This window comes from Malurus melanocephalus, unplaced genomic scaffold, assembly GCF_030028575.1.
Source record: "Malurus melanocephalus ecotype Western Australia unplaced genomic scaffold, MMel_1.1 scaffold_93, whole genome shotgun sequence".
NCBI classification, from domain to species: Eukaryota; Metazoa; Chordata; class Aves; order Passeriformes; family Maluridae; genus Malurus; species Malurus melanocephalus.
The window spans coordinates 1,302,082-1,327,426 of NW_026623325.1; the positions used below are offsets into that span (position 1 = coordinate 1,302,082).

The 25,345-nt window shown below is 38.0% G+C and overlaps 2 protein-coding genes across 4 annotated transcripts in view; one reads left to right on the top strand and one right to left on the bottom strand.

The window, feature by feature from the left end:
• Positions 1 to 1,405, bottom strand: part of CRYL1 (crystallin lambda 1) — a 47,825-nt gene extending 46,420 nt beyond the window's left edge. Inside the window, exon 1 of the mRNA XM_057368508.1 lies at positions 1,286 to 1,405. Within this exon, the coding sequence (XP_057224491.1) occupies positions 1,286 to 1,317 (32 nt within the window). The 5' untranslated portion in view covers positions 1,318 to 1,405. The remainder of the gene's footprint in view (positions 1 to 1,285) is intronic.
• Positions 1,406 to 6,962: 5,557 nt separating this feature from the next.
• Positions 6,963 to 25,345, top strand: part of IFT88 (intraflagellar transport 88) — a 46,001-nt gene continuing 27,618 nt past the window's right edge. For 2 of the 3 annotated variants that reach the window (XM_057368509.1, XM_057368510.1), the window contains exons 1-15: positions 6,963 to 7,252; positions 7,885 to 7,978; positions 8,944 to 9,006; positions 9,138 to 9,194; positions 10,912 to 10,965; positions 11,335 to 11,398; positions 11,475 to 11,544; positions 12,532 to 12,622; positions 14,021 to 14,125; positions 15,209 to 15,311; positions 17,143 to 17,257; positions 17,351 to 17,582; positions 19,099 to 19,169; positions 19,861 to 19,947; positions 22,248 to 22,347. In XM_057368509.1, the coding sequence (XP_057224492.1) occupies positions 7,889 to 7,978; positions 8,944 to 9,006; positions 9,138 to 9,194; positions 10,912 to 10,965; positions 11,335 to 11,398; positions 11,475 to 11,544; positions 12,532 to 12,622; positions 14,021 to 14,125; positions 15,209 to 15,311; positions 17,143 to 17,257; positions 17,351 to 17,582; positions 19,099 to 19,169; positions 19,861 to 19,947; positions 22,248 to 22,347 (1,302 nt within the window). In that variant the 5' untranslated portion in view covers positions 6,963 to 7,252; positions 7,885 to 7,888. The remainder of the gene's footprint in view (positions 7,253 to 7,884; positions 7,979 to 8,943; positions 9,007 to 9,137; positions 9,195 to 10,911; positions 10,966 to 11,334; positions 11,399 to 11,474; positions 11,545 to 12,531; positions 12,623 to 14,020; positions 14,126 to 15,208; positions 15,312 to 17,142; positions 17,258 to 17,350; positions 17,583 to 19,098; positions 19,170 to 19,860; positions 19,948 to 22,247; positions 22,348 to 25,345) is intronic. The other variant, XM_057368511.1, reaches the window with a different exon arrangement.

The following is a 25,345-nucleotide window of genomic DNA, read 5'->3' on the forward strand; positions in this document are numbered from 1 at the left end:
TTTGAATCAATTAAACTGACATAAGCATATCTGAGCTACCGGTATCTTTATAAACTAGCATAATCTCTCTAAATTGCACTTTTAAATTAAATTTCCTTAAAACACACAAAAGAATTCTTGCACTTCAATACAGTTTTTTAGGATTGTAGGGTTTTTGTTTAGAACTACAGAGCACACAAAGTAAGTCGGCAGTAGGTATAAGACCTGCACAATTACTCCATTGTATACAACAGCATCATTACAACCTGTTAACCTGATGTTAGCATATTTRACCCAAGACAATGCTTTTTGACACTTTAAGCACTGTTCTTTCAGGCCCACCGATAGACAAAGTATTAACAACCAGATCTGCTCACACAACTTCTGCAGGTGCTACCAATACCAGGTTTTTTCCTTCAGTGCAATAGTGTCACAGCAGCCACAGTTGGCAGGCATCCAACTCTCCTGACCTTTCATACATACCTACAGTGAATAAAACTTCCTTAAGTGCCAACAGTAGGAGCCAGTTTGGTCCTTTGGTCTCTGTCACACAACAGCACCGAGACTCCCAGGCTGAGGCTTCAACTAGTCTCACTAAAGAAKTTTGCTACAGACAAAACTTGTAGTACCAAGGTACAGTGGTGCACAGGGGACTTTTACTGTCTGGCACGTATTTTCTGTCTCCTCCAGAACACTATTCAAGTAAAGAACTTTAGAACTGCTCAATGAGAGAATGAAGCAATGCATTCCCACACAAGCCAGAAATACTGAATTTTGTGGCAAGTAAATTATTAAAAAGTGTCTGAGATGAACTTAGCAGTTTTTTGACATAGTTGACAAACAGGACGGTAAGCTGTGCTTGGATTTTTCCACTGCTCTTGCACTTACACACACACAAGGCACAGCAATGAAAAGCGACAGCAGTCTTTCAGACCCAAAGGGTGATTTACTTCGGTAAAGATGTTTGTTTGCTGTTTGTTTTAAAGCAGCACAGAGCTGTCAAAGCAAAGGCACTCTAAGGAGCCGAACAGGTGCCTCTGCCCCACTTCCCAAGATCCAACAGCAGCACGCCCCCGAACTGCCCAAAACCCACGGCGTGCCCCGAGCCAGCACCTCGCTGACACATGCACCGGCTGCAGCAGCGGGGACCGACACGGTGTCCCCAAACCCCCTCCCCGCAGGCCGGGCCGAGCCGGGCGACGGCGACCGAGCCCCTTCGCACGCCGCGGGCATCCGTCCCACCCGCGCCGGGCTGGCACCTCCTCCGCGGGACGCTGCACCCGCCCGCGGCGACGAGRGGCTTTACCTGCCGATGATGGCAACCTGCGAGGGCTCCATGGCTGCGGGGCCGCGACCRGGAGATGCGGGATGGGCAGCGGAATGAGCCACCTCTGCCCTGTGCGGRCCCGCCCCTCCCGCGGCTCCCGCCATGTCACGGACACCCATTGGCTCCGCGGCCGCCACCGCCCCGGTGAGGCCGAGCCTGTCCCGGGGACGGGGCGGGGCCAGGAACGGGCGGGGCGGGGCCAGGAATGGGTGAGGCGAGGCCGGGGCGGGAGGGGCGGGGCCAGGAAAGGGAGGGGCGGGGCCGGGTTGGGGCCGCAGCTCTCGGGTGTCGCCCCCGCCGCTCCCGGGCATGGAGAGGTGTCCCAGCCGCTCATACCTAGGCTAAGAGCAGCTCACCTCTTCATTACCAGAAATACATCAAACCCCACTGCTTGTGACACGGACACAAATGGATTTCAAAGTCCAAATTTCAAAGCAATTCTCTCCTTTCATGTTAAGCAAAGCCCTATTATTCTTAAAAATACTCTCTAACTGAATGCTGAATTCATTTTTTTTTCTGTGCTTGGTGTCCATACAAACTCTTTTTAAAGTTGTGCCAAAATATGATGTTGCAATGTTAACATAATACTGTAAGCTGCTTTATGACATGTACTATAACTTTTGTCATGCTGCATTACACACTTTTTCCAATTTGGTGTAGTTCTTACTCATCTGCATATTGCTCTGCAATCATGCCAGATATTCCTGAAAAGAAACAAAACATTTTAAATGCTTCATTATTCTCAAAGATTACACTACTTTACTATCAATATAGCTGAGAAATACTTAGAAGTTTCTTTCCGGAAAAAAAAAAAAAAAATCAGTTTGATCCCAGAATAAAGGTTTAATAGTTACTGATCAAGTTCAGTTAACCTTTGTTTGGCTATCTTCTGAACCTTTGTTCAGCTTATCCTTTCTTCTAGTTTCCAAGAAAAACAATATATAAGGCCAACATAATCCTTTGGTACATCTGTCCCACTCACTGGCACTTCCAATCACATTCAACAACAAGATRGAGATGTCAAAATCATAAATTCCTGAAGGTTTTTGCTCAACGGATAGCAGGTGGAAAACCAAACTTGTATCTCTGTGGCTTCCTGACCTTAACATCACCACGTAACCTGAGATATGCCACTACCTGGGAAGTGTTAGTGGAGCAAAGTGCCGTTGATCTGGGCGATGGGAAGATTTAAGGCAGTGGGACAGAAGAGTGCAGGATGGTGTGCCAGTTCTGCTGGTCAGGGCTTGTGTAGGCTGGTTTAGAAAGCAGTGTTGCAAGATTTTAGTCGGTAAAAATTTTGCTTCTTTGAAGACAAATTCGAAATGGCATGTCTTGGCACATATTCTAAATACAAAGACCTTTGAMTAGACAGAGCATAACTGAAGAAAACAATGTATACCTATTTTGTGAACTCAGGTTTTTTACTTCAAAGAAAATAAAGATAAGTTCCTAGAACATAAAACTAATGTCACCTGGGCTTAAGAAAAATTATTTTCAGAACAACTTTACCATCACTTCAATTTTAAAGTGCTTATCAGTTATTTTAATAACTCTTTGACCTACTGAGATGTATATTTATACTTTATTTGTCATCAGCAATAGACTAAGAGACAAAAGCCTTTACAGATACACAAATGGATTCAGAGAATTAAAAGCTCAATTTAGGACAATTGCTTCAAGGGTTTGAGAGCTAATCACAGCTAAAAGCAATTATAAGGCCTTTTAGTTCTGGGGATGAACGAAACAAGTCGATGGCAATGAAATCTAAACATTATTATTATTATTATTATTGCTGTTGTTGTTGCTATTATTATTATTATTATTATTATTATTATTATTATTATTATTATTATTATTATTATTATTATTATTATCAAAGCCCTATGGCTCTGCATTACTTAATCAAAATTAGGGTATGACAGGAGCCATATTCCCCAGCATCTGCAGTGACCAGACACACTGTTGAGTCCAAATTAGATCAAAAGAAGAGAGAGAAATTTGCAAGAAGAAAGGAAAATATGGATGATTGAATTCTCAGAAGTGTAAGTCAAGGGAAGAAAATATGATTAAAAAAAAAAGTACAAGATTTATTTTTGTGCAATAGCGTAAGAGATTTACCCCCAGTTCTTGCAGCATCCACAAGTTAGGGATGGTGATTCTCCTCTTTTCTGCAATTAACATGGGAAGGACAGAAGGTGCTGTAAGCCCAGAAACATCATGTACAACCAACCAATAACAYTGTGAAAGGACTTGGGCTCCATAAGGGACTGAAAAGTAGGGCTTGTATGGTCAGCAGGAGAGGCCCAAGTGGAGCAAAAATGCACTCAACAGCATATATATTTTTTTCTTCAAAGTGAAATAAACATAGAGGCAGATTTGACTTGTGTTGGGAGCTGCAGTTGATCCCTCTAAGCCTCTTTTCTTGGAGTGTGCTCCTCTGCTGCCCCACATACAGAGCTGAAATCTGCTACAGAAGGCTGGATTTACTGCAGAAGAGAAGCAGGATGGTATGAAAGGTTCATGTAATAAGCAAGAGGAAATAATTCTCACTAACTCTGAGCCATGCAGAGGTGGAATATGAAGGAGATGTTAATTCCCCCTTAGAGAAAATAAAGGAAGGGTATGCTTTTAAATACAGAGAATTCTAGTCCGAGCTTTTAGTGTGTAACAAATAAGAGAGGCATAGTTCACATTTGTTAAGAATTAGATCTGTTTAATACATTACTTGTTCACCAGAGCAGCCAGAAAGCACATTTATTTGGTAATGTACTATGTTCTTAATGGTTCAAGAAGCATAATATCTTAAAATGATAGCTTTAATTAACAACTATATTGCTGTTCTGTAGAGTTCTAGCTAATGGTCTGCGTACTGTAGACCATTAGTGATTGTATTGAAATTACATTAATATTTTTAATTATTGTTAATAGTTTGTGCCATTAATTTGGGTGGTCTTTCAAAGTGCAGATGGCCTGATGCAAATACTACTGATATTGTTAAAATTGCTAAGGAAAAGATCTGCTGGAATCAGAAAGAAAATAATAATAAAATAGATATTACAAAAGCAAAACTAGATAGAATTATATACTTCAATAGTAAAAATACCTGTTAAGAAGATAAATTTCCTGTTGCAAATGCATTTTAAACCCCAACTATAACATATGATACAATATAGAAAGGCTATGGTGTGATTCTGGGGTGTCCCGTGCAGGGCAAAGAGCTGGACTTTGATGATCCTCATGGATCCCTTCCAATTCAGATATTCTATGATTTTATATGCATCATTTGCAACATATGTATCATTCATAATGAGGTTATTCCATTCATTTTCTTTTCAAATTGTATGCTGACAAGATGCATTACTTCCCCAAGGAGCAGTTAAATGCAGCTTCACTGTATGGCAGTCTAGCTACTTGAATGGTTTCTGCATGACAGCAGGAAATCCTGAAATTACTTTTTAAAAGATTATAATGGGAGAGTTACATTTTGAATTCAGGAAAACAACAGTGCCTGATCAGATGTACAGTTCAACTGACAGAGCAAGGATAAGGTACACACTAAAAGTGATTATAAAAAGTACACACTAACAGCAATTATAACAGGTAGACARTAGCCAGTAACCCCTGAACCCAAGTTAGTAGGTCCTGGAACAGCTTGTCTGAGTCCTTATTTGCAGAGTTACTCCTGCAAAAAGACAGATACACCATGTATTGAAAGAAAAATAAATTCTTATTTAAGAGTATAGATTAATGGTCTCCTTAATCTGTCCTAAGTTTTCACTGAATTCACTGGATCAGTACTTGAGTCTTGAATGGTAACTGAAGGAAAACCTCATCATATTAGCAGTTTGCTTCAGCTGCTTCTGGAGCCAGTCAGAGAACTGATGTGGGGCATTTAGTGATAGTCRTGGCTTAATCCAAATTAAAATGATCATGAATTTGCAACATACAATGCTACTTGGACCATATACTATCTAGGTTGCCCTCTGGATTTAGCCAATAAAGGCAATTACATCATCTTACACCATTACAGCATTTCTCCCTGCAGCATCATCATGTTATATGATGGCTTATAATCATAGCCCATGAGAAAGGCCCCGGTTGCCACAAAGGATCCTGAGATTTTGAGAGTTTGTGGGAAATCTTCATGCATTAAGGTCTATTTATACTTCATAGCACCAGAAAAAAGAAACCCCTGTAAACACAGCCTCATATTCTTGTGAGGATGTCAAAAGCAGTAGCTGAAATGTAGGGCCTCGGGACCTGGGCCAGGGCACGTTCCCAGTACGGTCAGAATCCATACAGGCCAGGGGCCACTTAAGTCTGAGTGTATACACTCAGTTTTGGAGGGTAAGGAAGTTTGGCAATACAAACATGGTCAGATTCCAGTGATGCTTTGGCACCACCTCATTTGCAAATTAGATGTGTTGCCTCCTTAACACAGTTCCCTCTTTCCACTGCCCTAGATATTTGGGCTGAAACATCAGAATAGTGCTGGGCACCAGTATGCCTGTATCCCTGATAAGGACAAGCTGGATAGCAGAGCTAGGTCTCTTGCCTGTTGCTAGGGTACCTATTAATGCCTCTGGGGTCAATGAGAAAAATCTAAAAACCATAGGTTCAATTATATCTGAGGAGTCACAGGCAGAAAAAGAGAGGCTAAAAATGTATAAATATTTCTTATGCTGAAGTTCATAATTTGTGGCTAGTAATGCACCTGAAAACTTTTCCCACTCTAAGTCTGTTATTAGGTCCCCAGAAAATTCAGGTATACTCTCATGTCCAAAGGTCTCAAATCTCAAGTTTCTGTGTGAAAGTGGTTCATGCATGGACCACGAACAGGTTACTGCAGGAAGTGATAATGTCTTAATACTTCTTTATGTTATCTTTGTTTCTCTTGTTGGGAGCCAGAGTAGAAAGACCTTTCACTCATATCCTGTGCACTTATCTCTTCAAAAAGGACTTTGAGGCAGAAAGGTGAGCAGCAGAGGACCCTGGCATTGCATAATGCACGTAAACCCTGACCATAAAGAGTATTCTGCCTGTACTGTATATTGCCTTTGCAGCCTTCTTATGCTGTTAGCATAAGGCAATAGGGCTAAGTTTCAACTGGTCTCAAAATGTTTTCTCTCTCAAAAATACTGTAGGGGTRTTCAGAGATGCCCTGCTCTCTTCTGTTTCCCATTTAGGCATAGGAAACTTTCCCCAGAGTGTAATCATTTGCTGTAGGCATATCAACCAACGCTTGTTCGGGTTTCCAAAATAACAAGAGAAAGTAGTAAAAACAGTAGGAGGAGTCATCTTTTTGAAAGACATTCAGGATTTTAATTTTTTTGTTTCAGAAACCATGGCATAAGGGAAGCTTTAACAACTTTTTTTTTTTTTAATTGAACCTTTCAGTTTTGAGAGCAGATTCTCAGCTTATTGTAAGAACGTTCTGCATTGCGACTGGGGAAATGCAGCGCGTATTGAGACACTTGACGGAGTTTTCCCGCTGTTTAATTTCCAGAGGCCCGCAGGGAGGGACTCTCCGTTCCCCCGAGGCCCAAGGCCCGGCCCGCCCCTCACGGCAGCTCCGCCCACCGGCGGTGGCTCCGGCAGCTCCCGGCCCCGCCCGCGGTGCATGCGCGGAGCTCCGCCGCGTCCCGAGCAACGCCGCCCGGCCCAGAGCGCGGAGCTCCGCCGCGTCCCGAGCAACGCCGCCCGGCCCAGAGCGCGGAGCGGGCCGCAGCCGCAGGCGAGCGAGGACGAGAATCCCATCCATGTCCTGAGCCGCCCCCGCTCCGGGGCGCATCTCCGGGCCCCGCTGGAGGAACCGCGCCGGGAGCGGCTCGGCCGCGGGGGCACCACGCACGGCGGGGGAGCGGCGGGGAACATCGTCCTCCTCCCGCTGCTGTTGCTGGAGAGGAACCGTGCGCTTCGTGCTGGCTGAGGCTTGCTTGCTGCAGGGCATGTACTTCATGTTATCCATGAAATCAAACGTTGCCTTCTTTAGGTTTTTATGAAAATACGTAGACAGGCAAAGAGAGATGACTTAGTGTCTGCCCTCCGTGAGGGAAAGGCCACCGGGTGAACGCGCCGTATTAGACAGGGAAATACTGGTGGACAGCGACTTTGGAACCCGGGCTTCTTTGATTCTAGCTTCTAAAAACCATTTGAATTGAAATGGCTTTGTAAGTGTAGCTATTTGATGTTAGAGTGCGGAAAGGGAGGAAAGGAAAATTCAAAGCGAGATGAAGTATCTTTCATTAGACTTACCACTGTGGTTTGGCCTATAAAGACTAACTTTAGAATATGAGTTATCTTACACCTGAGTTAGCTGAAARTGGAAAGATAGCATTCTAGAAATAGCAATGTGGTTACTGGTTATTATAATTTGGTTTTAATATCTTTAAAATAGTTTTCACAACTGGTCTAAGTACAAACAAAAAAATAAATTGGTGAAATGSTGCCATTAAATATTGTTCATAGGCGAGTCCTAGTTTTTATGACTAATCAAAYTAMTGCTGTTTRTATTTTGCATTTTKAAATATTTATGTAAAACCACCGAGATAACATTTGGCATGTGAATTATTTCACAGCAAAATGATGCAAAATGTGCATCTGGCTCCTGAGAATACTGAAGATGATYTATATTCTGGCTACAATGATTACAACCCCATGTTTGACACAGAGGTAAAATATTTRCTGTTTCCCACATTTCCCATACATAGAATTTTAACTTAGAAGTATAAGTTAAGAACTTACGGGTACAGTAACATACAAGTTTACAATTGCTTTGAAATGAAATTKATTTTATTTAGCAAGAAACATCTAAAGCTTCTCCAGGATCTTTTTAAATAGTTAATTCGTTGATAGTTTTCTATTCCAACTAAATACTTGTTCAGATCTCAACGTGCTTAATGTAATGCTTAGAATTTACAAAGTATAAAATCATAATTATAYGTAGGCACATTCAATGTGGTGTTTCCCAGGTTGTGTGCAGCAGCARGTTTTCTGACAGAGGAGGCTGCTGAGTGGCCAATAGGTCATTGATCCCCTACTGTGCTTCTGCTGGAGGAGCTTGCAGTAGAATGGAATCCTGCAGGTCTCTGTGCAATTGGGTAGAACATCTGGGATGTCTTAAAGTAGCTCTGCAGACCCMTTTTGGGTAACTGCTGGTGTGGTGGAATTGAGACAACGTGATGTCATGTTTGTCCAAACCCTCTAGCAGGACTTAGCATCCTGTGTGAAATCCCAATGCCCAATTCATGRGACGTGCTTCATGACCTGAGAGATAAGATTACTGTCTTGCATGGCAGTTGTAAATGTCAAAATTCAGAAACAGCATAAGTAGTAAGCATTTGGATGGAAAAAAATTCATGTTACATTTTATGATTTCGGCTCTGTTTCCTCTTTGTGTTTTTAGAAAATAATGAGGTTTTACATTTCATAATCTAAAATACCAAAAAAAAAGATAAATAATATCGTTGTCATATATTGTCAGTAAAACCTGTTGTTCAGTTATCTTCAGGTCAAGTATTTTGTGAAGGATTTTTGATTTTTTACCCATCTGCTCTCAGTAGTCTGAACGTTCTGGAACTGTGACTTTCCGTGTTACAGTTTTAAAAGGGTTGATGTCTTTATCTTATCTTTTCCAGGATTTAGAAAATGATGCAGCTTTTCAACAGGCAGCAAGAACAAGTCATGGAAGAAGACCCCCTGTAAGTATCTTGTAAAACACTTTGCATTAATGTAGTGTAGTATCTTATTATGTAGAAACACTAACAATTGACACATATGCTTTTTAATTGGCGGGGTTTTTTTGTTTGGTTCTCTTTTTTTTCCCACCCAGGTGACAGCCAAAATTCCTGGTACATCAAGTCCAAGACCTCTAGCTACTGGATTTGGGGCAGGTTTTTGTTCTGCTGTATCCTTAACTAAAATGTCATGTACCTAAAAATAAATGTACCATTTAATTCCATGCACAAAGTGAGCCCTTTTAAATTAAGGGTTTAATTTCAGTGAACTGCATCTATTCATTGATTTTAGTTCACTACTCTGCACTTGGTCAAGGCATGGTTGCTGGTTGTTTTTCTTTTCAGAAAGTAAATAGTAGTAAAACCAGTAAACAGTAGTGAACCATGTTGCAAATSTTCTATACTGCATAAGGCATTAGAATCCAAGGTATTAACCAGGTTCATTTGCAGGGAGAACTGAACAGGTTGTTATTTGGGCTTGGGAAWATTTTCTGGAAGATGAGGTGAAATCAAGTCCTGAAGAATATGGGCTCTGAAACACTCTATTTGAATCAGAAAAAGTTGGTTGTGTTTTTTGATATACTTAACCTATTTTAACTTTTAATAAACCAAATTAAAATGCCCAATATTCCAATAAATTTTATGTCTGTTAGCCTGATTCAGTAAAATTGGAAAAGCAATACTTTTTGGCTATAATGTTCCTTAAGTTTTATGATAAAAAAGGGACAACAAATGGCTGTAGTTCTCATGCAAGTTAKCTGGCTAACAATTTCAAGAACACCTAAATTCTATTATGTCACTGAAATACAACCATCACTCTGAACCTTCGGTGACCTGCTTTGAATGTATTAGAACCATGGAATAGTCCAGTCCCCCTGCAACRAACAGGGACATCTTCAAATAGATCAGGTTGCCCAGACTTTTGACATTGCATTTTGTTGGCAGTTATATTTACAGATGTTTAGCATAGTACAAAGCTGTAAGGGGAGAAGCTATCTTGTTAAATGRGTGCACAAAAGGCACTTCCTGGGGATAATAAAGACTGAGATGTTCATCTGCAAGAGCAAAGCTAGAAACTTCCRAAGCATTGTCCACTCCACAGCATTATATCTTTCACTCCATGGATTGTTTCTCCTACACAATAATCCTTGCTAATGTAGGTTCATCCTTAGCAATAAAAATGAAAAACCATCATGATGTGTGTGGATAGTGAATATAATAGTAAAGCACAGGCCTCTGAAAGGGAATTAGGGGAATAATTTTCATGGCATGGAACCCTATATATTGTATTGTATATTTGTAGCAAACATAAGCACTTACTAATAAATATTTCACATTTATTTCTTTACATTTTTATCCTTGACAAAGAAGGACAGTATGTGACATTCAGAAAATGGAAAAGATACCTGCTGGCAGTTAGAAAGTGTATCTGTATTTATAGATAAAATAAATCTGCTTGAAAATATAACTTAAAAGATTAATACAGATTTTATCAGGTTTACACAAAATATTACTAAAGTATTTTGTCTAAATTACTTGTTCAATTTAAAYGTAGCAATTTCAATAATTTAATAATATGAAGTACTGCTGTCTCAGATAATTTTCCATGTACTTCTTTCTAAAAGAGCTGACAAAAATATCCAAGTACATAAAAAACCTTTATTGTGAATTTGTGCTAACTGAAGTATTCAACATCTTTAAGTTTSCCAGGCACTGGCAGTATATTACATATGAGTAATATAAATGGGAACTTRTTATGAGTTTATGTGAGAGTTAGCTGAACTTTTAAAATTTAGTATTGAGAAGACCATACATTGGCTTCTTATGCTTAGTGAATGACAATTTCAAACAATTTACTTGTTTTTGTAGTCGAAGGCGACTTTACCTTCATCTATGGGAAGACCCATGACAGGAAGTATACAGGTAAAAGTTCCAATATTTACATTTTATATTCATTTGGAACAATGAATTTTTCTGGTAAGAGTTAAATACAAGTATTTAGAAGTTCATTGTATTAATACAAATTACTACACCTTTGTCTTTTTTTGAATATAGTACTGTCAGAAAGCRTGTGGTAGTGATGTGTATTTTATTTGAGCACAAAGTTGGAAGCAATAACAGTGTAGTACTTTCTAACACTGAAGTACAARTGAGTAATTTGTCAATAAAACAGTATGTATATAGAGTAAATAGAATATATAAAAATATATATTAAAATATATAATTATTTCTGTATTGCCTGTRATACAATTTTTAGTATGATATTTTAATGTATTTTCTTCTTTATTTGAGGATGGGGTTTCTCGACCAATGACAGCTGTGCAAGCTGCAGGTTACACTAAGGCAGCTGTGAGAGGTATGGTTTGTAGAAATCACCAGTTGCCACAGGGAGATGTTATTTTACAGTTTTCAGTACTCTGTTAATTTTGCAGGTTCTTCATTTGATCCTCTTGGCCAAGCAAGAGGTCCTGCTTCACCTCTGGAAAAGAAAACTTCAGACAGGTTTGTTCAGTTCTGCATTACATTCTTTCAAAGCATTAACAGCAGCCAAAAAACAACCATACACAGAGTTTAAAAACATCCAGGCAGTAACAAAACCTTGAGGGGCCAAACTCTGAACTTAGTGGAATGATGCCACAAACATTTGTACCTGTGGTTGACTGACTTGCTGGAGCAGTTGCTCTGACTCTCAGGAATATCTGATTTCAGTGATTTCTGGGTCTGACTAGCTCAGCAGCCTGGTGTAKCTGTGTTGCCTCACAAATGCTGTGATACTTACATAGAATGTGCAGGACCATGAAAGAGTGTGTTACTGGCAAGGAACACCRTGATTCTTGCAGCTCTTTGGGAAGAGCTGTGGGGAATTTGCCTGCTCTTTCTCCCTGTTTGCTCTGACCTTTGCACTTGAGCTGAAACTTGCACACTGGTGTGAAGGCTGTGAAGGTCACTGAGCAAGCTGTTGAGCTTTCCAATAGTAAAGTTGTGTTCCCCAGATATAGCTATATAGGAATAGGGAATCCTACTGAAATGTTGGGTTACTCAGCAGAGGAAAAGGTCTAGAAGAACCACAACTTTTTGCTATAATCTGCATTCACAAGCAATGCTTTAGAGTTATCTGTGCAAATAAAGGTTCACTTAATTGTTTTTAATGTGATATTTCACTTCATTAATGCTTGATATGAAAGTTCATCTGTTGTTTTGTCGTTACTTCTCCTGAACTAATTTGATTTGTTAAATTTGCCTATCTATACTTTTCTTGTCAGAGGATTTATTAGATCTCTGTTCTCAAATTAAAAATGTGAATGTGGTATCTTTGGACAATCTTCTCTAGGCATTTCACGCAATATTTTCTTTGATGGGAAGACCAGTTAGTTGTGACATCTGATATGTCATTATGTTGTTTTATTGAGAATATAAAACTTGTGTAGAAGCTTAGCATTTCCAGTTACATTACTAGCGTTAATCCTTTTCTTGTTATTTTTATTTTAGTTTAGAAGAGAAGATGAGGCAGTTGGAAAAAAAAGTGAATGAACTGGTTGAAGAAAGCTGTATTGCCAATAGCACTGGAGCCTTCAAATTGGTACTTTTTCTGGATTTCACTTCATTTCTGCTGTGAAGAAAAATTTGTATAGATAGATGTTTCAGACTGACTTGCGATCAAATGCTTACAGTTATTAAAATAATTTTCATTAGAACTTTGTTATGACTCTTCTAGTCTAGTGAAACCTTGCATTGCTGAAAGAAAATGTAGAGGTTGTGTTTCTGGCATATATATTTGTTAAGATTTCAATGTTACAAAAATTCCCCCTATCTCCATTGACCTCTTCAGATGGGTCTGATGAGTTGGTTGTACTGGCACAGTTTTGGCCCAGGCTAGCTAGCATTCAAAAGTTGTATATGATCAAAGGTTTCTATGGATAAGGAACTATTTCCAACAGACAGTTTGGATGTATTTGTTCTGTTACAGAGGATACTAAAGCATTGCTGTGCCAGTTAGTAGTGGCTAATTAACAGGCTCTAAATTTGATTTAAACCTAGTATAGATGTAATTCGAGAGCTCAAGCCATTTGGACTAGTTACCACTTTTCTTAAGTGTTGTCTTGACACAATATTTTTCTATCTCTACCCTGTTTCCGACTCTTTCAAATATCTCTTCAGGTCTTRTGAAACATACATTCAGCATAATTTTATCTTATTTTGGCTATCTTAATGTACTGGATCTGTTGAGAAGTTTACAGTCCATCTTGGGGTAGATCATCTTTGTTGAGATGTCTTTGCATTTGTCTAGAGTTCCTTCAGCTCAGGAACAGCACTGGACCCGGTGACAGTGAGAGCTTTCTTGTTTTGAAGGGACTTTTTGTTGTTTGGTGCTCTCTGCACACAGTGAGGGCCTCCTTTGCTCTCTTTTGCAAAGTGATACTGTGTACATGTTATATCCTTAGAATTTGTATTAGTTTCCAACAAGTCCAGCAGAATATCCRTTTTCCTGTGGAAGTCATCAAAGTTGCTAAGTCATTATCTATAAAATAGCCAGGTTGGATTTGTCTTCTATCATAGGGACTAGGACTCAAACTATATCTTGAAGTACTTCCTTCACCACTGGCTTCCAAATAGATGCATTGAGTAGTAACAATTACTTTCTTAAATCATTGCACCCTTGTGGAGGCCCACAGGACTGCTAATGGCACTTGYTAGGCCCAGAGCATTACTTGGACAAAGGATATTGACACCAATCTGCAGAAGATTATAATTGGGTACATAATTATACAGCTAAGCAGGCTTAGATAACTGTATGTCTGCTTGTTGCTAATTAAAATCTTTTGGTGGGTTATAGTGCTTTTTTCAGGCATTTGGTGCAGTCTGTGCATCTAAAGGAAATATAAATTAGTATATTCTCTTCATACTTCTTTTGGATGTATTTTTGTCATCATGAGTTATTAAGATTCAGGCACTGTTAAATTCTAGTACTTTGTTTAAGGCTCTGGAGAAAGCAAAAGAGGCTGGAAGACAGGAAAGAGAATTGTTGAGACAACGTGAACAAATTGCTCCTCCAGAAAATATCAACTTAGACCTCACTTACGCAGTAAGTGCTTAGAATTCTTCAACGACTGAAATACTGCTAAAAAACCTCCTGAACAGAAATGTCAGTGTTTCCTGAAGTATGCGTGTTGTTATGCTCCTGGCAATTACCTGAGGAGATCCATTATGTCATCGAGTCTATTCCTTTTCAATCTCAAGTACCAGAGAAACCACATAGTCTACATTAACTAGAGAAGAATTCATGTGAATATCTATTCTAGGTATTTACTCACATGTAAAACCTRCATATCAAAATATACCAGATGTAGACCCTGCACTTCAGAAATAAATAATCTATAGAATGTAATATGATGAGAGGAGAAATCAGGATAGATCAGATGCTGCCTTTAAATTGAACTGCAAAGTGACACAGGATATATTACATGAAATAGGATAAAGTAATATTCCTGAATCTTAAAGCAGGTATCTACATTTACACTCTGGTTTTCAAATGGTAAACTTTTTTTTTTTCAAAATAGGGTGCAATATGCATAAAAATACTGGAGTGATAATTCATACCCCAGGTAGTGCTGTAGAGACAATTATTAACAATTCAAATATTGAATTAGGCAAACCTGGTAATTTATTTTACAATGAAGGTCAGAGTAAAGCTGTGGAAAAAATGCACGGGTTTTTACCTGACACCAACAGAACTTCTGTTGTGAAACAGCAGTTTGGAAGAATTCTTACCTTCTAAACTGAGTAACCACAGGCATTAGGACCATTTTCCACATGTTGAGAGTCATAAATTGCAGTTTCTGAGAATTATSTTGCATGAATATTTTTTAATAACCTTGCATTATAACATTGAGTTTAGTTAGATTTAAAGCCCATGTAGCGTGACTTTGAATTCTAGTAATTTATGTACAAAAATAAAAGAATTACCTAGAATAAGTAGCTTTTAAACTTGTTTCCTTATATCAATGTGCAAGAACAAAGTAACATTAAAGATGGGAAGCTTACAACTGGTAAAGACAATAGTTCCAAGGTAAAATTAATTTGAAATTATGATCTGCTGTGAGTTCGAGTTTATTACTGTTTAGAGGACAGTGTATTTTCTTGTACCTGTAATTCTAATTTTTTATAGGTTCTTCTCAATCTGGCCAGTCAGTATGTTGCTAATGAAATGTATGCTGAAGCACTGACTACTTACCAAGTTATAGTGAAGAATAAGATGTTCAGCAATGGAGGTAGGTTATATTACAAAGTGGATTAAAACTGGTAGTCAGGCATTCAMAATAAGGTCTGTATCTGCATGGTGTTGATACACAGAGAGCTCTGCCCTCATGAGTGCCAGTCAGAGTGGGTGACATACTCACAGTCTCTTACTAGGAGAGCCGAACTACTTATACTGACTCATGAAGTCTTTTTCCATAGACTAAACATAAAGAGCTAAACATAAAGACAAATATATAATTTAATCATGCCACACTGTCCTGGTTTTGCTTGGTCCAGTTTTTTGGTGGTGGGGGGATGGGACCAAGAAACCACAAAGATGGCTCCTTTGACAAAGTTCTAGAACTTTTCTCCTTATTCTCCAGCAAAAGGAGCCCTGTGTTTCAGAACCAATCCATTGTGGCTCTGAGGTTGATGGACAGGCTCCTGGTCAGKCCTGGGCCAATTGCACAGGTTGGTTACACCTCTGTGATGACGTATGGTCTTGTACTTAAGAAGAATTCAAAACAAGATAGAGTGCAGCCRCCATTTAGTTTTTAGGTTGTTAGTATCACGCACCAGGGGAAGGACAGAGGAGGAGGGTGAGKAGATGTAGGAAAAATGGAGACCCAAGATCACAGTAAGGAAGAAGACAGGTACTCTTGCTGAGGTGCCCCACATGGAAAAAACAAGCTGTTCTTGAAATTACTATTCTTCAAAGGGAGACCTGTATAGAAAATAGAGGCCCTGCACCCAAGATAAAAACCTGGCCTATGAGGACTGGACTTAYCATAAGCCAAAAAGGGGAAGAGTCTTGGCCCCCCTCTCATGTCTGAAGCAAGTGGATGCTTAGAAGAAACTGTGCTCTGCCAGGAGATTTGAGAGAGTGGCCTTGGAGGAATGTTTTCTTTTCTCCCATGTGGTAAAGGAAAAAAAAATCCCATGCCATCAGCAGTTATACACTGACTGCTTCTTGGAAAAAGAACTTCCACAGCTTGGAGCTGTAAGGACTCTTCTCCTATGATGCTGGATGATAACTGTAATGAGTAGTTTGTTCTATGTTAAAACTTTCATCCCTGCCCACTTTGGGCACGGGAAGGCATGGAGGGGTGGGGAGGGACAACCTGAGAGACAGGTTCCCAGAAAGAATAACAGGTGTCTTAAAATGTCTGTTTTTATTTCTTCTCCTTGTAAATTTTCCCCTATCTCTGTTCCTCTCCCTGGTGCAGTAGKTTTTTRGTAGTTTTTAGTAATAAATCTGTTTTGCAGCTTAAGTTATTCAGCCTGTCTGACCATTTTCTGGAGCTTATATGTATCTTTCTCTCAGTTATGTTATGTTATCTAAAAGCCATAMATTTTGGTGTTAATTGGGCTTTTTCTCTCCCTTCTGCCTCTCTGGTGGCGGGGGGAAGGAACATCGTTTGGTGCTTTGGCTTTCGGCCAAGTTCAAACCATGACACACACACACACCATGTTGTCTTCTCTAGTGCTAATAATTTCTCTTTTGACTTGCCCTTTCCCTCTCCTGAAAGCTTCTTCTAGTATTTTGCTTATCTTTGAGACTCCWACAGAGTGTTTTTTCAGAAATGTTTATTTACAGGTGTCTTCCTGAAGAGCACTATAAATAATTTCTACTTCATCCCTCAATTCATTATCAAAATCAGAATGCATCTTAGATGAAAGTTCTTTTCTAGGTTTCATCACTACTTCATCTTTTTTCTCATCTTCTTGAGTTAAATTCACATGAAGCAGTTCTGTGCAATGCTGCTTTAAAAGTACACTATCCTGTAAGGAAGGCAAATTTGTTCTACTCTGTCACTTCAAAGCAATTTAGAAATGTTGTAACTCACTGACTTCTTTTGATAGGTATACTGAAGGTAAATATGGGAAATATATATTTGAAACAACGTAACTATTCCAAAGCTATCAAATTCTACCGTATGGCTCTAGACCAGATTACTAGTTCCCACAAACAGATGAGGTGAGTTTCTTCTTGAAGTTATGAAATAAAAGTTTTGGATACAATACARTTTGGTAGTTAAAAATATAATCTAAACTTGATTTCTTTACTTAGGATAAAAATAATGGAAAATATTGGAGTTGCATTTATCAAAACTGGCCAATATGTTGATGCCATTTCTTCATTTGAAGAAATAATGAGCATATCCCCAAACCTGAAGGCAGGCTTCAACCTGATCCTATGTTACCTTGCTATTGGAAATGGTGAGCAAATGAAGAAAGCCTTCAAAAACCTGATTGAAGTTCCCTTGGAAGTGGATTATGAGGAAAAATATATTTCATTAAATGTAAGTTAGAAAAAAATAAACTGTGTCTTTATATAGTAAATTGGGAGACAGAGAGAGAGAGACTGAACGCTTGGACTATACTAGATATGGAAATGGATGTGTATTTAAGTACATAAAATAACTTTTTTACCAGTATGCATTTGGTATGGCAATACTACTCAGATGTGTAAAATAATGAGAGAACATTTAAATCCTTTTCTCCTCACATGATGTACATAAAACCCACCGTACATGCTTGTCTTCTTAATGAGTGTGTTGAAATTCATTTGGGTTTACTTACGTAGCTCACTTACTGCTTCACCATCTTCATTTATTTAGAATTTTAATAAAATATTTATAAGGTAAAATAAAGGGAGCAAAGCAATGAGTGAGTTAATGTAAATTTCCTCAAGTGAAGACTAATAAAGCTTTTAATGATTTAGTGTTATTTTACAGAAGAAAATTGTAGTGACATTTTAGTTTATTAGATTTTGTTGGAAACTGGACTTGCTTTGACTTTCCATGATGCTAAGGAGAGGAAAAAAATAGTTAATAGGTTTAGGGTCTCTCTTAGAAAAATACTCTATAGAAAGATCAAGCCTTTTATCTTTTCCTAGCCATCTTTTTTTTTTTTCAGTGATGCAAAGTTTTCATTTTCAGTCCTAAAGATTAAATATGTAATTAATCTTCAAACTCTTTGCAGCTATAGAGTAGCTGTTGTTTCCTGCTCTTACAGCATAAGGGAATAAAATTTAATAGCTGAAACTTATAGATATATTTATTGATAAATATGTTTATATTTTAATAGATTTTATATAATGTCTTATATTAGAGACTATGTAAGAGTAAGGATCGTTAAGCCCTTGAATTAATTGAGGACTATGTAAGATCATTCATTGAAAGAAAGCCGTKAGACAGCGGAAGTTATTTCTAAGGGTAGGCAAGCTATAGTTTTAACAGACACTCCAAGTTCTCTATTTTTTTATGTAGAGGTCAGAGAAAAGATCATGATTTCCTTCTGGTCTTTATTTTGTATAAATCTCTAATCTGTCCCCAATAAATGAGGAAGGGGTGGCTACCCTGCCTTACTTCTTTTAGAGCTGTCAGAGATGTGATAGAATCATAAGATGATGGTGCAAATTATTGTAATGAGGAGGTAGCAGAAATACTTATCTGCTGAATACCACAGCAGTTCAGCAAATGCATATTTTTAAGCGTGAGAATATTCTCACTCTGCTCTCTCACCTTCCTGGTCCAATACATGACATGAACTACATCTGTTAACAAGCTTAATGTGAGCTCTGACAACATACATGAGGAGAAAAMCAGGACTGAAGTAGTTGTAATGCCAAATTTCAGATTAAAGGGTTGGAAAACTAGTTTAAACTGAAGCTAGCTTTTTCAAATGTGGCAAGTAAATAAGTGACATTATGAAGTATGTGTTTTGTAGTAATTTATGTTTGCAGTCATATTGTCTATAAAATAATTAAAATGTTTGTATACTGGCATAATATGCAGTTGTTTTGTCTCCCTCCAGGATGATCTACATACGAATCTACTGATTGAAGCCATTAAAAATGACAGCTTAAGTCAAATAGAACGTGAGAGGTAATGGTGGACTATTCTTTCTTGACTGTGGTACCTTGAATTTTAGGTCTTCAAAGGATTATCGGTCTTGTAACTGTCCACAGCTCTTGTTACAAAAGTGTCTTCTCAATTCTTGGGGAAGACTAAGCTCAGAAGAGTCAGTGTGATCACTCAGTTTAGTGTTCTGCCCTAAAGTAGAGTATCTACCCCAAATGTTATAAATTACATGGCTTAAAACTTGCAGCAATTGAGTATTTTTAAAAAAACACAGTGTGCAGTGACAGAGAAACAATAAAAATGAAGATATTAATCAAGATTCAGGAGAGTAGTGGTAGCAGGGAACTGGTTACATTGACTTCTGAGATTGCCCTGAGTGCAGGAAGAAGTAAGAACGTGTTTCATTGTGGTTTTTTTCTCTATAAGTGTTTTTTAAGTGGTGATGTAGAATCAAATGCAATCATAGAATGGTTTGGGTTGAAAGGGACTTTAAAGATTATGTGATTCCAACCTCCTGTGTCACGAGCATGGACACCTCCCACTAGACCAGGTTGCTCAGAGCCCCTCCAGCCTGGCCTTGAACACTTCCAGAGATGGGGCATCCATAACTTCACTSTTATGTCTTGACAGCCTGTTCTGCTGGCTCACTGCCCTCACAGTAATGAATTTCTTTCATATTTTTGTATTATGTTTTTGTGCGATTTTTTTTCTTTAGGAAGGCCTTGGCAGAAGAATACATCATGACAGCTGCTAAACTCATTGCACCAGCAATCGAGACATCTTTTGCAGTAGGCTATGACTGGTAAGAATCAAGTGGGGCTTCTTTTTGTCTAAACTGTATGTCAGTCTTGTGCTGGTCATGAAGACAGGTCACAGATGGAAGCAGCCTGGGAAACACTGTTCACTGTGTATCTCAAACACAGCATCGAGACTATTTTCGGATTACCCCCAAACAAAACAAAGCATGAGCATGTATTCTCTTTTGAAATGTAATTTATCATTGAAAGTCAACCCTTAATTATACGTTTTGCAGTGTTCTGAATTCACACAAAAAGAGCTTCYAAAGAGCTTCTAAAAGAGCTTCTTTTCAAAACCGAAAAGCTTTTAAAAGTCTCAGTAGGTGAATGCTATACAGAAGGCAATGATTGCTAGTCTTCACTGTAAGGTTGAAGATAACATTATGAAGACTTGGGGTGCCTAAGATGTTTTGATCACTCCATAGAGTCATTATATAAAACACTGGAATCTAAATTTTAAGAACAGTTTGTTTGAATCTACTGTTTCTTAAAACACTTATGCAAGTGTACACAGTGATAGGCTGCTGACTCATTTCATCATTTGGACTTTATTTTTCAATTTACAGCTTAGCTTTTGCTGTGGTATTTTCTTCTCTTTAAAATAATTCAAAATAGACACACTTTCTATAATGACAATATAAAAATTCGTCGTATAACTTCTCCAAAATTTAGTTTTTTTATTATAAGGGCTTGCTTTTATATTTTTTGTATTTTAATAACTTTGGAAAATAACATGTATGCCAATGAATGTTGTGTATTGCAGATACAATATTTCTAACATATATGTTAGTGTTTGGATAGTGAAGAGAGATTGATGGGAAAATAGGGCTGGCCTTTACCTGGGTTTTATGGCCTGTTAGGATTGTTCTCAAATTTTGCAAGACCTATAAGTATAATTTACTAAGAAAGCTGTTCATACTAACATGAAATAATCTCTCACACAGACATGTATTGTCTGTTAGAATCCACAAGGTGGTGTTTGATGTCTTAATAWTCATTATAATTTTATAATTTCCCTACTTCTGCCATTCAGAATTATCAGAACTTAAARAGTATGTCTTGTGAAAAATTAGGTTGTTGTTTTCCAGTTTGTCAGCATGAGGAAGTAAGATTTTTCTTTGCTCTGTGTCTTGTTTTTTGTTCAGAAAAACTGGAAAAACTGGAAAAGTTTGTCAGATACTCAGTTTCCTTAGTGTTACCCACAGAATACTTGCCATGAAGTAATACACTCTCATATCTGTTCTGGCTAATTGAACAACTTCTGCTGAGATGTGTGGGATTGTTTTTTTTGTGTAGCAGGATGGATTTACTCTTTGTTATTTTAGGCTGAAGTTTTCAAGCCCAGTGAAGAAGTTTAACCAGCATCTTGAGCTTAGTTTTTCAAATTATAAACTTTATGGGTTCTCTGAGTATTAAATGTATTTTTAATCAAATGTATTTTATTTAGAGAAATAAAGTGGGGACAAATAGTCTTCAGATTTCMTAACTTCTTACTTAGATTTTGTCATTTTTTATACAGAACAATTGGATAGTTAGATCTCATTCCGTTTTATGGTTAAAGGATGTTAAAAGTAAMAGTTAAAAATATGCTTTTTTGATGTTGCAAAGATGTCTGTAATAAAAGAAGAAATTACTATTTTTTTATTGTAACTTTTCCTCTAATATAAAATGCTTATCTAAAGACTGTCCATGTGCCAAACAGCAGGGAGTTTGTTAAACTAATGTTAAATAATGTTTGTTAAATAATGTTGGCAAAATAGCCAACTATTAGAAGGAAAAAAAGTGGTTTTCCACCAGTTAAAAAGTAGTCAGATTAAGGAGGCATCACACAAGTTGTTAATTGACTGTGCCTATTTTCCAAGTGTTTGAGAGAACAAGATATGCATACAATAAATAAAYGTCTTACTTCAAATGATCAGGCAGCTTAAAGTACACCACATGAAACCCTGGAAGACAGTGGCTGTGAATGAAGATCTGAACTGCCTGCTGCCTTCTGTTCTGCACTCTTGAAAAATTATTTTAGTCAGTTTTTGACACCAAGCATTGCTCAGTGATGGAAAATAAAGTGATATTTAGGCAACTGATTAAAAAAAAAAAGAAAGCAGAGATACTGTAATAAAGGTAGGTTAGGGGACTGAAATATTCTTATAAGTATTTTTAATCAGAGTGCTCTTTGCCACTATGAAGAAGGATTAGCTRGGAAAATTCAGTTCGGAAAGCAAATTACCTGAAAAAAAAATATATAACTTGGAGGCATTTGCACAGATGCATTTTGTTTATCTTTTTGACTTGCTTTCTTTTGCAGGTGTGTTGATGTGGTGAAATCTTCCCACTATGTAGAATTAGCCAATGATCTGGAAATAAATAAAGCCACTACTTACTTGAGGCAACAGAATTTTAACCAGGTATAGTAACTTTTCACATTAGTASTTTTTAATACTGTATTTGCAAAGATACCTTTGTTAACCACAGTGTTTTTTTTGGCAAAGTATGACTTATGCGAAGAACAATTATTTTGATGTTGCTCCATAAAGTAACTTTATAAAAACACTGCCAAGAGAGAAGTTTTATCTAACTGAAATAAATGAAATAAGTGGGAGTTAGAGTGAATGCAGTGCATTTCAAAATCAAAACACCTAAATTTAGTTATCTTCACTGCCATTGCAGTTAATGGAACTGAGGTCAGTACAGTCAACAGARCCTAGCAAGTCTATTGCTAATCAGTGTGGGGATGTTTTCATTGARTGTTTCTCTCAATTAGATTGACTATAGTGCCAGAATATATGGAACTGCACCTGCTATGGATAGTTACTGTTTATGCTCTGGTATTCTTGCTGTTCTGCATGTACTACACCATTCCCTAAAATACTATAAAWTGTCCTTGTACTATAGTTGACTCTTCTGTCGTTTCATTGAATAAAAGGCTTGTTTTGAAATGTGAGTAGTTAGAAAACAACTTCATCTGAAAAGAAACAAGCTCAGATACCTGACAGGATTTGACCAGTTTTCTTCTAATGTCCACTGGCTGGAATATGTGATAGGAATGCTTGATAAATAAGAAGGAATATAGCAATCCCCAGCTATGCAYGAGTGGCAAGAATTACAGGAGCTCATATACAGCAAAATTAGAATTGCAGCTGTGAATACCTGTCTTCTTCTAAGGTTATTCACCTTCCCACAGCTTGGAGGGATGCACACAGGGCCACATGCTTAACTTCAGCCTGCTTTTACTTCTCATATTTAAGCTTTTGTAGTTTTCTGAGMAGTTCTTGCTCCTCCTGTCTGTCTTGTTCTCCTTCCCTGTAGATACAGCAAGAGTTATCCTGTGTTATACTGCATGTCTCACTGTTGTGGTTTAGCCCCAAGTGGCAACTAAGCACCACACAATCACTCGCTTACTCCCTGCCCCACTGGGACAGAAGAGAGAATCAGAAGAGTGAAAGGGAGAACWCTCRTGGGCTGAGATAAAGGCAGTGTAATAGGYWGAGCAAAAGCTGTGCRCACAAGCAAAGCAAAAYCAAGGAATTCATTCACCACTCTCCAYKAATGGCAGGCAGGTGTTYAGCCATCCCCAGAAGAGCAGCACTCCACCATGCCTGASGGTGACTTGGAGAGACAGACACCRTCACTCCAAATGYCCCCTCTTCCTCCTTCTTCYCCCAGCTTTATATGCTGAGCTTGRCACCTTTTGRTCTGGGACATCCCTTTGGTCAGCTGGGGTCAGCTSTCATGGCTGTGTCCTGTCCCACTTYCTTGTGCACCCGCAGTCCACTCGCTTGTGGGGTGGGGTGAGAGGYAGAAAAGGCCTTGACTTTACTGTGAGGCCAGCTTAACTAAAACTGTTATCAGCAGTTTCCAGCAYAAATCCKAAATGGAGCCCCATACAAGTTATTATGAAAGAAATTAACWATCCCAGCCAAAACCAGCACACTGAAACCTTTTCCAAGGTCAGGAAGCAGCTTGAGAGTTTGCAAACTTATGGGCAAATCTGGTCGCTTAACTAATGATAGCTTCTGAAGGGTGAGAGTGTTATTTCAGGTAGGTAAAAAGTCTTATCTCAAGAATTTATTGTTTCAATGGTAATTTTTGTGATTCAGTTATGTTTACTATAGGTTAAAAAAACTAAAATCAGTTCTCAGAGATAAAATGAAATACAGAGATTGTTGGTCGTGTTTTCTGGAGTACTTCATTGGAGGGAGATGGAAGTGTGTTGGAAGTTAGGAGTAAGGGGAGAAGAATCTCTTTTTCTTTGGATTATGTGACAGAAGACCTCTAACCTGCACTGAAACCACTCAGTAGAGCATGACTGCAGGATGGTGATTGCAGAGCATCTTTAGGTTTGTTTTGTTCCAATAAAACTGCAGCTGACATTTACATCCATCCTGTCTGTCTGTTGTTCATACACTTGCTAACTGTCCACCTGTTCAACACACCTTTGGCTGAAGAACAAGGATGGAAACTTTTTGTAATACTCAGTTCCAAGGCTGAAGTTTTATTGTGTTTTTTAAAAAAAAATTACTGAACTAAAATAGATTTCTCTYGTTACTACAATGGGCTTAAGTATCAGTTCATGATAATGAATATGTTATTTTAAAACAGTCCATGCATATAAAAAATAGAATAAAATCAAGGGGTAACGTACCATGTTATGTTTAGTTTTGTGTGCTACATATTTTGGTTTTTTTTTTTAATATTAAAGAAAAGCTTTCATAATTAATTAAAAACCAAAAATCTGCAGGTTAACCAGGCAGTTCCTTARCATCTCTTGCACATTCTGCTAGAGTCAGGCAAGCTGCTTTGAAGTTTGACTTCTGTAAGCAAAAAACTTAGATGCACTGGAAGCAAGTCACAAAGAATAGTTTTGATAGTTTGTGTTTTTATTGTTGAATCTAAGTAATTGGTGTTGTTGGGATTAAAAAGTTAGAAGTTCTTTAGAAATATTTAAATGTAACTCATGATGCAGTGCTGCTTCACAAGGATGAAAGGAATATTGCTCTATTTTCATCCTAGGGCTCATAATTTCTGAAATGGTTCTAGAGACCTGCAACATAATTTACCAGTAAAGAGTCATATGAACTTTTCATTATACATGAGGAGGGCATTTTATTATCAAAGGTGCCATTTRGCAATATAAACAAAGGTAAATAAATCAGAGACAATGGGAAACTTTTCAGAAAGCAACTGAAAAGTACTGCGTCACTTTGAACTCTAAACTCAAAAACTCTAAACTCACTAAAAGTTAATTCTGTGAAGAGACAAATCTTTGCTCAAGACTAGAGTACCTCAGATACACTAGTGTTACATCWGGAAATATTTGGGATCATTCACTTTTTGGAGAAAGTCACAAAGATATATATATATAAAAATAAAATTATCATAGTTACAATTCTTACATTTCTGAGA